General features: G+C 42.0%; 1 protein-coding gene across 4 annotated transcripts in view; it reads left to right on the top strand.

Annotated features, from left to right (window-relative positions):
* cdk17 (cyclin dependent kinase 17) overlaps positions 1 to 14,599 on the top strand; it is a 251,513-nt gene that overhangs the window by 184,198 nt on the left and 52,716 nt on the right. For all 4 annotated transcript variants that reach the window (XM_086009899.1, XM_086009897.1, XM_086009896.1 and 1 more), the window contains 2 exons: positions 3,947 to 4,072; positions 9,126 to 9,182. In XM_086009899.1, coding sequence (XP_085866025.1) covers positions 3,947 to 4,072; positions 9,126 to 9,182 — 183 coding nt within the window. The remainder of the gene's footprint in view (positions 1 to 3,946; positions 4,073 to 9,125; positions 9,183 to 14,599) is intronic.

Genomic DNA, 14,599 nt, shown 5'->3' with positions numbered 1-14,599 from the left:
TACACAGGACCAAATCTAAGTTTGCTTGCCCCCTGTTCGGTTCAGTTACATACTGCTCAAGAAACCCATCCCTAATACACTCAATGAACTCATCCTCAAGGCTGCTCTGCCCAATTTGATTTGTCCAGTTAATATGATAGTTAAAATCCCCCATAATTATAGCTGTTCCCTTATTACAAACCTCAACTATTTCCTGATTAGTACTCCGTCCAACAGAGTTGCAACTGTTCGGAGGCCTATAGACTACGCCCACTAGTGTTTTTTTCCCCTTATTATTCCTTATCTCTACCCAAACTGTTTCACTATCCTGCTCCTTTGACCCAATATCATTTCTCTGTATTAGTGATTCCTTCCTTTATTAACATAGCCACCCCACCTCCCCTCCCTTCCTGCCTGTCCTTCCTGATTGTTAAATAACCTGGTATGTTTAATTCCCAGTCATGGTCACCCTGCAGCCATGTTTCTGTAATGGCCACAAGATCATACCCATATGTAGTTATTTGTGCCGTTAACTCATTCATTTTGTTACAAATGCTACATGCATTCAGATAAAGAACTTTCAAATATGTTTTGTGACACTTAGTTCCTGTTTTTTCCCCTTTTACTACTTTACCTTTTACTCCATACCTTCTGTCCCTTCCTGACACGTTCTGTTTTTTAATTTCCCCACTGCTACCTAAGTCTATGACCTTCTCCGTTGTCATTTCTGTTGGGATGGTAGTTTGCAAGGACGCAGGGGTCACGGGTGGATTTTTTGAAGAGAGGGGTGATGACAGCAGTTTTGAAGGCGAGGGGTTATAGTAACTGAGGAGAGAGAACCGTTAACAGTATCAGCTAACATGGGAGCCAGGAAGGGAAGTTGGGTGGTCAGCAGTTTAGTGGGAATAGGATCGAGGGAGCAGGAAGTGGGTCTCATTGACGAGATGAGATAGGAGAGAAACTAGAGAAAGATGCGAGTTCAGGGCTAGGGCAGGGGGGAACCTTAGAGTAAGTTTGGCCCGGTATGGAATACACCTGCTTGGCATTTGCCGTATAACACTACACTTATCTATATTAAATGTCACCTGCCAAACTGGGGCCATTCTCCCATCGCATATAAATGTGATTTATATTGGGGTTTCTTTCATCCAAGGTTCTAACACTGGCACAAATCTTTGTGCCATCCACAAACTTGTTGACAGTACTTTCATCCCAATCACTAATAAAAGAATGGTCCTGGAGACTCCACTGATAATCGGTCTCCATGCAGAGCCAGTGTCATTAATAACAACCCTCTGCCTATGATAATGCAACCAATTCCTTTCCAAACCCAGGATCAGCCCTCCTACCCTACAGGACTCTATCCTATAAAGTAGCTTATTGTGTGCCACCTTGTCAGAAGCTTTTTGAAAATCCAATTGTATGATGACCCAAATGCATAACATTACACTTACATACATTAAATGCCATCTGCCAAACTGGGGCCACTCTCCCATCTTCAAAACATTCAACCAGGCTGGTGCAACATCATCACCTTTTCCGGAAGCCATGTTGAGACTCTCTGATAGCTCCTCTCTGTCCAGGTGGTCATACAGATTATCTCTAATGACCCCTTCTACCAACTTGCCTATAAGTAAGTCAAGCTAATGGCTATAATTTCCTAATTCTAACAATATTCAAAAAAGGAAGAAATGTTAGCCGTCAGTCCATGGGAACAGTCTCTGACTAACAAGCTGCTAAATATATAAGCAAGGGACTCACTTAACACAGTTCCCATTTCTTCGAGCACTCTCAGGTGGGTGCCATTAGGACCAGTAGCCTGATCTGATTCGAGACCCCTTTACATCTACATCCCCTTTTAGCACCTACAACTTTAATGTCAACTGCTCTTTGCATTAAGTGCAACAGAACACGGTCTACAGGAGTGAAAACTGATGCAAGTTAGATATTAAAATCCTCTGCCATGTTCCTGGGAGTTCACCTGATTCTATCCTGAGGAATCCTATAACAGCCCTATGCAATCCATTATCACCCTAACATAGCTGAAAAATATATTTTACTATTACTACTGCAGTTATGCACTACTTTCTTTTCAAATGCTCTTCTGACCGCTCTAGTAGCAGGTATTGTTGCCTTTAGTTGAGCTCGCTGTGTTGTTCTCTTTGGAATTATTTTCTTTTGGTCTATAAAAGTACTTTTGTTTAAGTCTGGTTTGTCCTTACACATGACCAGTTAGCCATTTTGAATTCTGTGTGCCTTTCTTTGACTCTAGGGACATGCATGGTTTCTTTTTGCAAAGGTGGTGAATCTATATAAAACCTTAGTAAGACCACAGTGGAAATACTGTATGGAGTTTTGGACTTCATGCTATAGGAAAGTGTAGTGTATGTACCTTTAAGAGAGAACTACTTTTACAGCTCCTGTATACTGTAGTACCGGCAGTGACCACACCGGTATATAAGCCCTGAGCAGGCACCTGTACTGTTAGTTTTTAGACTACCCTCATCCAGTAAACACCTGTTGATTGTTGATCTGCAGTCTCCGTCTATTTATTGAAGAACACCATACCTTAAGATTCACGGATTTAATAGAAAGATGACCGTGCAGTTCACTTGGATGCTGCCTGGTATGAGGAAAAACAAATGAGAAGAAAGACTTTGAAGAATTGGGGCTGTTTTTGTTAGAACCGAAGATTACAGGATGATTTGATAGAGATGTTTCCAGTGATTGAGGGGTCTAAAACAAGGGGGCATAGATTGAAGATTAAACGCAAGAGACTTGGGACAGAACAAGAGAAACCTTTTTACCCAGAGAGTTGAGAGAGAAAATCAATGATTTATCTTTTATTTAAGCCAAAGTAGGAGATATTAGCAGGGGTGTCCAAAAGCTTGGTCAAATAGGTGGGTTTTAAGGAGGATTTTAAAGACAAGAGAGGGCAAGGTAAAGAATAGGGAGGGATTTCGAGAGTGGGGCCCAGATGGCTAAAGGCACAGACACCAAAGGGAGGGTGGATACACAAGAGGCCAGAGTTGGAGGTGTAGAGTTTTAGGGGGGGGATATAGGGCTGGAAGAGGTTTTAAAGATAGGGAGGGGAAAGGCCATAAAGGGATTTAAACACGAGGATGAGAGTTTTAAATTGTCGATGTTGGGGTAATGGAGCAAATGTAACTCGACAAGGGTGATTGGTGAGTGAGGATGTGTGTCATTCTAGATGGGGATGATTGGTAAGTGGGACTTGATGTGCGATAGGATGCAAGCAGTAGAGTTTTGAATGCGCAGAAGTTTATGGATGATGGGCGGCTTGCAAGGAGGGCCCTATAGTTATCTAGTCTGGAGGTGGCAAAGGCATAGATGAGGATTTCAGTAGCAGATGGGATAAAATAGTGGCGTACAGGAGAATTGTTATGGAGGTAGAAGTAGCTGGCCTTTGTGATGAAGAGGAAATAGGCCAGAATCTCGGCTCACATTCGAACAGAATGCTGAGATTGCAAACAGTCTGGGTCAGCCTGAGACAGTAGCTGGGGAGGAAGATAGAGTTAATGGTGAAGAAGCGAAGTTTATGCTGGGGATGAAGACGATGGCTTTAATCTTCCTAGTGTTTAGCTGGAAAAGTTAATACTGATCCAAGATTGGATGTCAGACAAGCTGTAGTCTGATAGCACAAAGGCAGTGGAGAAGTCGAGAGAGATGGTGAAGTGGTAGAGCTGGGTGTTATCAGCATGTAGAAACTGATCCCAAGTCTGCAGATGATTTCACCAAGGGTCAGCATGTAGATGAGGAAGAGAAGAGGGCTGGGGATGGATCTGCCGGGATCACAGGAGAAATGATTGCTAAGATATGCAGCTATGAGTGGATGGGGAGAAATAGAATCAAGCAAGGTTAGTCCCATGGCACTGGACAATGGAGAGGCATTGGAGGACTTGATAGCGTTTTACACTCATGGTTTGCTTTATTTTTCTATTTTCAGGATGTCAACAAACGGTTGTCGTTGCCTGCAGACATTAGATTACCTGATGGGTATTTGGAAAAACTGCAGATGAGCAGCCCACCTTTTGACCAGCCAATGAGTAGAAGATCTCGCAGAGCTTCCCTGGTGAGTCTTTGTTGCTATTTATTTTGTTTTATTATCAGCAGCAGCTATGAAGCTTGTGTTAGCTTTTCACCACTGTTTCTCCTCTCTTTCAATTCATGGGTATTATCTCTGCTTTCCAATCATGTTCCAGAAAATTTGTGAAATTGCTCATTCCCCTTAGTTCAATTTCTCTGAATACATCACTGTTTGCTATTTACAGTAATCGCACATTTCTTCATAATCTCCAATAAAATGTGCAGAACTAAAGCCTGGAAATATTCTAACTCCCAACTTTTCCTAATTTACAAGTAAGAATGATGCCAGCATTGCCTAATTTGGGGCTGGGTAGACAAAGGAAGAAACCATCACACTTATGGTTTGATTCCCCTCTCTATTATGGAATGACCAATCTCGGCCAGAGTGGCAGTCGGTGAACTACAATTACCCACTGCATCCCTGTACTAAGGAAAGGAAAACCAGCCAAATTCTCTGCTCCCGATTGCTGTCTAGCTGTGCATGTATAGAAACAGGATTGTGCACAATGATGATCTGGAGTATATTTACAAGTAACAGAAATGATTTGAACAGCCAAAATAGAGCTGAGTTTCCTCTCCCATTATGGACAGGAAAAAGTGCCAATGACCCATTATGCTAGGTCTTCAGCCCTTTTTACACGACTGGGAAGTGCAGTGACTAAGTAGGCAGGCGCGTGAAGCTCCCTCCCAAGTAGAGGGAGCATGTAAATCGGATTGAATTTGACAGAAGTGATGTCATTACACATTCTGCATTTTCCAGCTCTTACAAGAATACTCATAGAAACTGGAGTTAGGAGTTGCTGGGCTGTGCTTTGAGACAAGAGGATCTTTAAAGGGGCAGCCAGCAATGTTTGCTTTGCAGCATTACTAAGGCCAGTGTTAGGAATCCTTTGGAGTCACACGGTTGCATGGTGTGGTTGGAGGCAATTTTGTGCTTCGCAGAAGTAGCTGCTGCCAGGTCAGAATTCCATTTTGCCTTTACACTGCTGCACAAAACTTCCCACCTGCTATTTTGAAAGGGCACCGAGTCCAAGGCAATCATCCTGTCTAATGTTCACTGAGAACATTTAAATGATCTGAAACCAGAAATGCTGCTGGGCTAAGTGGTGTGTACAAAAAGTGCACCGCACGACTGACGCTGCAGTGAGTAAGATGGGTGAGGGTGGGCAAGATCAGCCCCAGTGTCTCTTGCTTTTTTCCTCCTGAATAAATCTTCCAACCAGAGTATTGGGAGCGTTCATGAAGAAATTGGCATGTTCTGCACCAGTGGTAGCTTGCATGATGTCTCTTGTACAAAAGGGTCCAGATTATTCCTGAATTCAAGCAAAGAACAGACGCCACAGCTACAATGCTTTATCTCCCATACCATTTTTTTCTGAATTGAGAATTTATATGGGGAGAAATTACTCCCCATTGCGCCTGTTTTTTGAGTGAAAAATTAGTGTTGGGCGGTAAAATTTCTGGCTGCAATCTCAAGGCTGATCTCCCCTGGAAGTGCACCAACTGCCAAATTGGAAACCAGTGGCTTCCGAGTGTCCAGGGTGCCCGTCTGAAATGGGCGTTAGATTCCTTGAATATGCTAATCAGGGTCCTAACTTCTGTTTTGGGACCTTAATCCCAAGTTTGGCATGAGCTGGGTGGGTCTCCAGGGGCAGTTTTAAGCAGATGAGGCCTGAGGCATAATTTCCAGTTAACCTTGAGCGCGCATTCCCTTCGATGTCCATTTCGTTTTGGTTTCTGTCGCTGCTTAAATTTCTCTGCCATTGTCTCATAATATCTGCAAAAATCATACATTGGACATGGGTGAGCCAGCATCAGTTTGGAAATCTGAAGCAAACACAGTAGATCAGTCAGCATATATGGAGAGAACAAACAGATCAATATCAGACAGTCCCATTTTCTCTCCACATACGCAAACTGACCTCGTGTTTTCAACATTTTTAACCAATTCATCCCATCTGTTTATACCAGAATGTTGAGGTGAACAGCACTGCCATGTTTTAATGGGAGTGTAACAGGATTCTCGCACATCATTAAAGTTTAAATTGTTATAATTTAAATTCAGACTTCATAAAATACTGGTTTCCTTTAAAATTGGCGTTTTTGTAACAGCTCTTGTCATCGGAATTATCCAGAACAAAATGTCATTGTTTTCAACATCACTTGTATGCTGTTTGAGTTACCCATATCAAAACACAGTTTCTTTGGGCTGTATCACTATGCTGTTCAATTACTGTATGTGGTTAGTTAAAATTTCTTGATGAAACTGTTTTTGGTTTGTGGTTTGTGCTTTGACCCATTAAGTCGTAAACTATTTTTGTGAGGGGAAAAATACCAGTTTTGGGCATTTCTTAGGCCACTTCACTTCCTGACCAAATGTCTTCCTGCTGTGTCAGTTTTCAAGACTAGATCCAGAGTTTGGTAACTCGTGTCTTAACTCCAGCTTCAAGTTGTATTTTATAAGCCTATGGAAATTTTTTGAGGAATAGACAGCAGGAAATTTTCAGTTGGTCGACCTTTGTTGTTTAAATACCTTAAGATAGTACCGGCAGAAATCTGGACTTGGACCAAAAGATCACCTGTCAGAAAATTTCTTGAACATTCTCCTCTTAAATTCCCTACTTTCATTATTGTAATTGCAAAAATCGGGGGGGGAAACTCCACTGGCTGGAGTCATACCTAACACAAAGGAAGATGGTTGTGGTGGTTGAAGGTCAATCATCACAGCCCCAGGACATCGCTGCAAGAGTTCCTCAGGGCAGTGTCCTAGGCCCAGCCATCTTCAGCTGCTTCATCAATGACCTTCCCTCTAACATAACGTCAGAAATGGGGATGTTCGCTGATGACTGCACAGTGTTCAGTGCCATTCACAACTCCTCAGATAATGAAGCAGTCCATGCCCGCATGCAACAAGACCTGGACGACGTTCCCACTGATAAGTGGCAGGTAACATTCACACCACAGAAGTGCCAGGCAATGACTATCTCCAACAAGCGAGAGTCTAACCACTGCCCCTTGACATTCAATGGCATTACCATCGCCAAGTTCCCCCATCAACATCCTGGGGGTCACCATTGACCAGAAACTTAACTGGACCAGCCACATAAATAGCGTGGCTACAAGAGCAGGTCAGAGGCTGGGTATTCTGCGGTGAGTGTCTCGCCTCCTGACTCCCCAAAGCCTTTCCACCATCTACAAGGCACAAGTAAGGAGTGTGATGGAATACTATCCACTTACCTGGATGAGTGCAGCTCCAACAACATTCAAGATGCTCGACACCATCCAGGACAAAGCAGCCCGCTTGATTGAAACCCCATCCACCACCTTAAACATTCGCTCCCTCCACCACCTGCATACCGTGGCTGCAGTGTGTACCATCTACAAGATGCACTGCAGCACCTCCCAAACCTGCGACCTCTTCCATCTAGAAGGACAAGGGCAGCAGGCGCGTGGGAGCACCACCAACTCCAAGTTCCCCTCCAAGTCACACACCATCCTGACTTGGAAGTGTATCGCTGATCCTTCATCGTCGCTGGGTCAAAATCCTGGAACTCCCTCCCTAACAGCACCGTGGGAGTACCTTCACCACAGGGACTGCAGCGGTTCAAGGCGGCGGCTCACCACCACCTTCTCAAGGGCAATTGGGGATGGGCAATAAATGCTGGCCTTGCCAGCGACGCCCACATTCCATAAATGAATTTTTAAAAGAAACATTTTTAGCCCAACAGATGTAGTTTTCAATGAATCGAAACCAACCTACATTTATTTTACATTCCCTCTTGTGAGTTAGGCAGCACACAAAGCAACCATTACAAAGACCAATCTCTCAAATTTGACCCTGGTGGTTATTGAGTGCATAGAAAATCTTGGGGCAATTGTACTAAGGGCAGATTACAGATTTTCCTAACCCATGTCCCAGCAATCCTGGTTCAGCAAACAATAGCTCAGTATGTGAACTTAGACATACACAGTACAAAGTTCCAAACAGTTACATAGTTTGAGGAGGAGTTGCACAGCCAGTAGCAATGCTTTGAGGAACTTTGCTGGTGTTCTGTGCTGACATTTTGGTTTGGTCTCCGTCCAACTTGTTGCTTGATCTTTTCCATGTACAGAAGCAATTTTGTTTTTTCACTGCAGCACATCTTTCATTAATTCAGTGTGAGCCAGAGCAAATGTTTAACTCTTTGGATAAGATATGGTTCTATGCAGCACCAAATATGACCTGTTTAGTCTGAGGCCAGTTAAACTTTGGATTTTTTGATTGGTATATGGGATGACAATTTAAGATAGAAACTCTTGCTTAAGATGGTTCCAGTTCGCCTGATCGTACAGCTGTGCTTGCAGCTGGAATTTACTCTAAGTACCAGTGAAGCCCATTGATGATCAGATGTGGCAACTGGTGCTTTGGTGTCTGCTTTCAGGTGATCAAAGTAGGCAATCCCTCCAGTTGAAGAGCAAACCTGCTGGGTGAGGCCACAATAATTTTGTTTGCTTCCTCGCCATTGTTGGTAACAATTAAGTTATTAATTAGGAGAATTTTGTATTAATGGGTGGATGATCAAATTCTCCTAAAAGTATTAGATAGGCAATAATGGAATCTGTAAATTTGGTACTTACTGGTCACTTTTATATTAATTTTCTGGTTAATATTTGAGGAGAGCAAACCTCTGGCCTCCCTTTTTTCTGTGCGCTTGGCTCTACTGTGTAAAACGAGACCCAGAATGCAAATGTGTGGGGGGGGAAATGGTTGTTTCGGAGAAAGCTGTATGAACCCTAATGTTATAATAGTGATTTAGCTGTGCCTGCCAAAGCTATAAAACTTCAGAGAACATAGTGAGAGCAGTTGCGAATGGTAATTCTGTAAATGTTATTTTTGGTAGTGCGATAAAATTTAATGAAAAAAAAATCTGCAGTTTGATTTTTCACATGTTGAAAAGGTTGCTCCTAATTACATTATTTGGTTAAGAAAACAATCACATTTAATGCAAACAGCAATCGATTACTATCACATGATACAAATTTTTATCTTTTTTTTATAGTCGGAGATTGGATTTGGAAAACTAGAAACTTACGTTAAGTTGGACAAACTTGGAGAGGTGAGTAACTCTGCTGCCTTTCAGTAGTTTGCACCTGGGGCTATAGAATCTTCTGTGCAGTAGCCCGAGGGAGAACTGTACTGCAGTTTTTGTTTTGGTTTAAACAAGTGGGTGGTGCATTTTACCATCTTGTTGCAAACTGACTGCAATGTGGGTCAAATTCCCAGTAAAAGTGAACATTGGTTGGATGCACTAGCGATTCCAACAATATTTAAGTCCAGCACTCTCCTCCCATGTGGGATACCGTATCTATTTTTACTGGGATATGTCAACAATTAAATATCTCTGCACACAAATTGTCACTGTCTGGGGGTTTGTTTTTTTTAAAGCAAAAATTATACGGTGGATTATTTCAAGTACACATCTGCATCAATTTTAGAATACCGCTTTAAACATTGAAAATTTTCAACATTTTTGTATTGAGCTCCTTTTCTGTTAAGAAAAATAACTGGCAGGGTAGGTGGCATAAATTGTGGCCTAGAAATTCAGTAAGGCGCTGCCAGCTTTGCGGCCAGTTACCGGCCAAAGAGGGCTTCTGCGCCAATAGAGGAGGTTGCGCTGATATTGAGCTTGGCGGTAATGGCGGCGGTAGCCGGTAGCGCTGCGCCGGCACCGATGACGTCATCAGTGTGCGCAGTGCCCCGTTTCCGCCCCGATGCCGGCCCGACGCCCATATTCAGTTGCCGCCGCCTCCTCCGTGGCGGCCACTACTAACATCCGGAGACCAGGGCCTTACTGCAGCCTTAGTGGGGCGCATAAAGGTGGAGGTGCGGCCGGCCGCTTTTTCGGCGGCCGCATGCCCGCACCTCCTTCCCCGGCCTCCTCCTCCACCCCCCCCCCCGCGGCATTGCCGGCTGCTTTCCGCGAGCCCGGCACTTCTCCGTGGTGCCGGGCTCATTTGCCGGCACAATCCAGCGGCGATCTCCCCATTGCAGGCACCTCCACCTTAAGAGAAGGAGGAGGCCTGCAGTACCGCAGCCTGCCGCACCGCATCGGGTGTCGCAGCGGCACCTAGAGCGCTGAAATTCAGTTTCAGCGCCCCAAGCGGGGGCGGGCACACCCTGGAATAGCGCCCGGTTCCGACTTGGGGCGCAAAAACTGAATATCTGACGGTCGCAACTGGCTCCGCGCCCAGCACTAACTTTTGGGCGCTAGCCAGCTGGCGGGGCCATAGTGAATTTCTAGGCCTATGTATTTGCTCCAAGGTATATTCTTCTTCTGTTAGACAAGTTTGAAGGAGCATTAGTGTTGTTTCGCAATTTTAGAAAATATACCCTACAATAAATTATGATTACTTTGAAGACTTTTTTCCTGTATATTTGTGTTTTTAATAATGTTTGAACTTTGAGATACAATTGGGGGTACTTGATTGGAGGATGTACTGATTCTGTCAGTATAAAGAGCTGATTTATCCGCAGTTTCAGTTGGTTTCCATAGTGCCCTCTTCGTTTTCCATTTATTCAGTGAAATTAAACTTGCCTTGGTAATGGTAAATGACCCAAAACACACTTTTTTTTTTAAAACAAATGGAATTCATGGCACATCTGGTGAGGATAGTAGCCCCAGAATGATCATGTTTAGCATGATTGGAGATCCAGAAAAGTAAAAGACCAAGAGCCAAGTATGTAATTTTAAAAAGGACAACTTCAAGGAACTGAGGGAAGAGCTTAAGCAAAATGATTGGGGCTTGTCCAATAACACTAAAGTAAACAAGTGGAATACCTTAAAAAGACTAATGCTGAGCATGCAGGATAAATACATATCCAAGATTAGCAAGCGTAGACTAAAATAGTATGACCCTAAATGGATAAGAATATACATAAATGATTTGGACATGGGCAAAGAGGGACCAATCGCAAAATATGCTGATGGCATCAATTGGGGGCATGGCAAACTGAGGAAGAATACAGGTAAGACAGTTTAGGGGGATGGGTAGCTGTATGGCAATTAAATTGTTGACAAATGTGTTCTTTTCCCAATATGCATTGTTTCAGAGAATGCCTTAAGTGGCAGTATTTTCAATGGAGTGAAGGAACTCGTCAAACATGATTTCCCTTTCATAAATCCGTGTTGACTCTGAAAATATTATTATTTTCTAGGTGCCCTGTTACCATGTCCTTAAGAGTCCAAGAAAAATATATTTCTCTTCACCAAGAATAAGCTAAACACTAATGGGACACCATGGATGAATAAGGACATAAGGGAAAAATTAAGGGTAAAGAAAGAAGCATGCGCTAAGTACATGGACAGCAGGGGAGAGCATGACAAGGGAGAATACGAAGAGATTAGGAGAGAAGTTTTAAAAAACAATTAGGAAGGCAAAGAGGAACTATGGAATTAAATTATCAAGGAATGAAACAAACTAGTAAAATATTCTACAGGCATGTAGATTTATAAAAAGGAAAGTCAGGATGGCAATAGGGTCACTAAGGAATGGACAGCATAAAATCACCGGCAGCAATTGCAAAATGACAAATATTAAATAATTACTTTGCTTCAGTATTTATCAGAGAGACAGATTAGGTGGACATGATAGCGGAAGATGAGATTAGAAATGATATAACCTCATTTAAAATGAAGGGGAGAAATATTAAATAAACTAATCAAGCTCCAAGGATAAAACCCCTGGTCCGCACGGATTGCATCGGTGCATTTAAAAAAATCTAGAGAAGAGATAGCAGAGGCACTATTACACATATTTAACAATTCGTTAGAAAAAGGTGTAATGACAGAGGACTGGCGGGTAGCTAACGTTATACCTATATTTAAGAAGGGCAATAGAACATGTCCAGGGAACTGTAGACCAGTCAGCTTTACATTGGTGGAAGGAAAAATAATGGAATCCCTACTGAAGGAGAAAATAGAAAACATCTAGAATCCACAAATATAATAATGAATAGTCAGCATGGATTTCAAAAGGGAAAGTCTTACTTGACCAACCTCATTGAATTCTTTGAAGAGGTAAAGAGAGAGTAGACAAGGGTAATGTAATGACGAGATGTAATTTTTCTAGATCTCCCAAAAGGCTTTTGATAAGGTGCCACATAATAGACTAATGAATAAGGTCAGAGTATGCGGAGTCAGGGGACAAGTAGCAGAATGGATAGCAAGCTGGCTTCAAGACAGAAAGGGGTAAAGGGTAGCTATTCAGAGTGGCAGAAGGTGGAAAGTGGGTTCCACAAGGATCAGTGCTGGGACCACTGTTCACAATTTATATTATCAATTTAGACTGGAATCAAAAACACAATTTCTAAATTTGCGGATGACACCAAATTGGAGGGGATAGTCAATGCTGAGGAGGACTGCAACAAATTACAAGAAGACATTAATAAGCTTGAAGAATGGACATATCTGTGCAGAAATTCATTTGCCAATTATAAGTAGAATTACATTTTGATAAAAATAAGGAGGTCACATAGTACTTGGAAAATAAGAATCGAAATGGGGTAGCAGAGCAAAAGGATCTGGGAGTGCAAATACATAATTCTATGTAAATCATGTATTAGAATATGGAATTCTTTACCACCAGTGGTCATTGAAGTCAAGTTAATCGCAGCATTTAAGGAGCTAGGCAAACAAAGGATAGGGAAGAGAGCAGGGAAATAGGATTAAAGTAGATAATTCCAATGGGACTGGCATAATGGCTTCTTTCATTCCTGAAATTTGTACAAGAAATTATCTGGCCTCTGCCATTGTTGCAAGGAGACAAAATAATTCACTAGAATCAATATAGAAACAGGGTTGTCAGAGAGAAAAAGAGGCGACTGGACAAGAGCATATGCTAACTGTAAACTCATTCATTAGTGTAACAGTATGTGGGCAGTCATTGATCAGGTAAAAGCCCTGAAAGATTCGAACAGGGCCAAAACTGAGCATAAGCATAAAGGGGTGAAATTTCTTGTGGGGGCATAATTGAGAAGCTGTAGCTTAAATTACACCCATTTTGCCAATATAAATTTACTCTTAAATTTCCTGCCAATCCCTTTCACGTGCGCTCCGGCAGAACATAAAATTCTGAGTCGTCAAGTGGAAACCAGCGTAAACGATCAGGTCCCGAGGAAAACGCCAAACTTGCATCATATCTTCCTTTTTTAAGTATTCAAATTCAAATTTAAAGCAGTCTAACCAACCTTTTATGCACACCATTAGGCACAATGTGCTTAAGAACGTGCAATTATGGAAGCTTTTAAAAAAGATTTAAGTGACTTGTACTGAAGCCATGAAAATGCATTCTATAAACTGAAGCTAGTGCAAACTCATTGGTGTTACATCAGTTACAGGTAAAATAATAGAATTTATCAGGGATTACCTTGAGGATTACTTGCAGGATAACCTATTAAAAATCAGCCAATAGAGACTCGGAAGAGGATGATCCCATCTGACAAACATCTTAGGTTTTTGAAGCAATTAAAAAAACCTGCAAGGTGATGTACCTATAAATGCAAATTCATTCATTCACCTTTACCTTAACTTCCAAGAAGCATTTGGCAAGGTGCTGCATGAAAAGCTACTTCAGCTTAAAGCAGTGGAGATTCAAGTTAAACCTGGAAATTGCTAAGAAATTGGCTGAAGAGGTGAAAGCAATGGGTACTTGTTGGATGAATTAAGTGGGATGGGAAGTGCTGAGTAGAATGTCTTGGGGTTCAGTGTGGGGACTGTTTCTAATTAACATTAATGACTTGGATTCAGAAATTCAGTGATAACAAACTAACAGAGGGACTGTTGAATCCAATGAGGCAGCCAGGTAACTAATGAGTTAAACAAAAAATGTAAGTTGGCAGACAATATAGATCAAATTTGATATGAATATAAGAGCAGTAAACTGCACGTAAGAAGAAAAACGGGGTGATATAAGCATTCCGTGAATGGTGTTGAAACAGCATTCCGTGAATGGTGTTGAAATAGCTAAGGATAAAGTTGAATGAGTATTTGGTAGACTTTGCTCAACATGTCTCATCGCTACAAAGCAAATTGTAACAGTAAACTATAAATCTGAGGAAGTCACTATCAAACAGTATGGTGTTGAGGTCAGACCACACTTGAGTAATGTGCCCTGTTCCTGTCTTTGAGACACAAGTGGGAGTTTCAAGTTGTGGCTCTTCTCTGCAACACTTCCATAAGTGTCAGAGGACTGAGTTTTGAGGAAAACATTTTTTATCTTGAAAGGAGGCAACAGAGAGTTGGCCTTAGATATATTATCAGAACACTAATTCAAACTAAACTATGATAATAGGGCAAAGGAGCACAGGTTCAAACTAGTAAACAACAAATTTAGGATTGATGTTGAGATGTTCTTTATTTCATGTATGTTTTTTTACTCTTTTTATGGAGTCCAGCTAGGGTAATAGAAGTACAAACCATGGAGCCATGTAAGAAACAGGCAAAAGTTGGGATGTTTCTGGATAGATGAGCTGAAT

The sequence above is a fragment of the Somniosus microcephalus genome, chromosome 17 (genome assembly GCF_052327205.1).
Source record: "Somniosus microcephalus isolate GS21.2 chromosome 17, FLI_Smic_1.0, whole genome shotgun sequence".
Taxonomy (NCBI): domain Eukaryota; kingdom Metazoa; phylum Chordata; class Chondrichthyes; order Squaliformes; family Somniosidae; genus Somniosus; species Somniosus microcephalus.
Note: the sequence above shows the minus strand (reverse complement) of the source record. Positions and strands in the feature narration are given on the sequence as shown.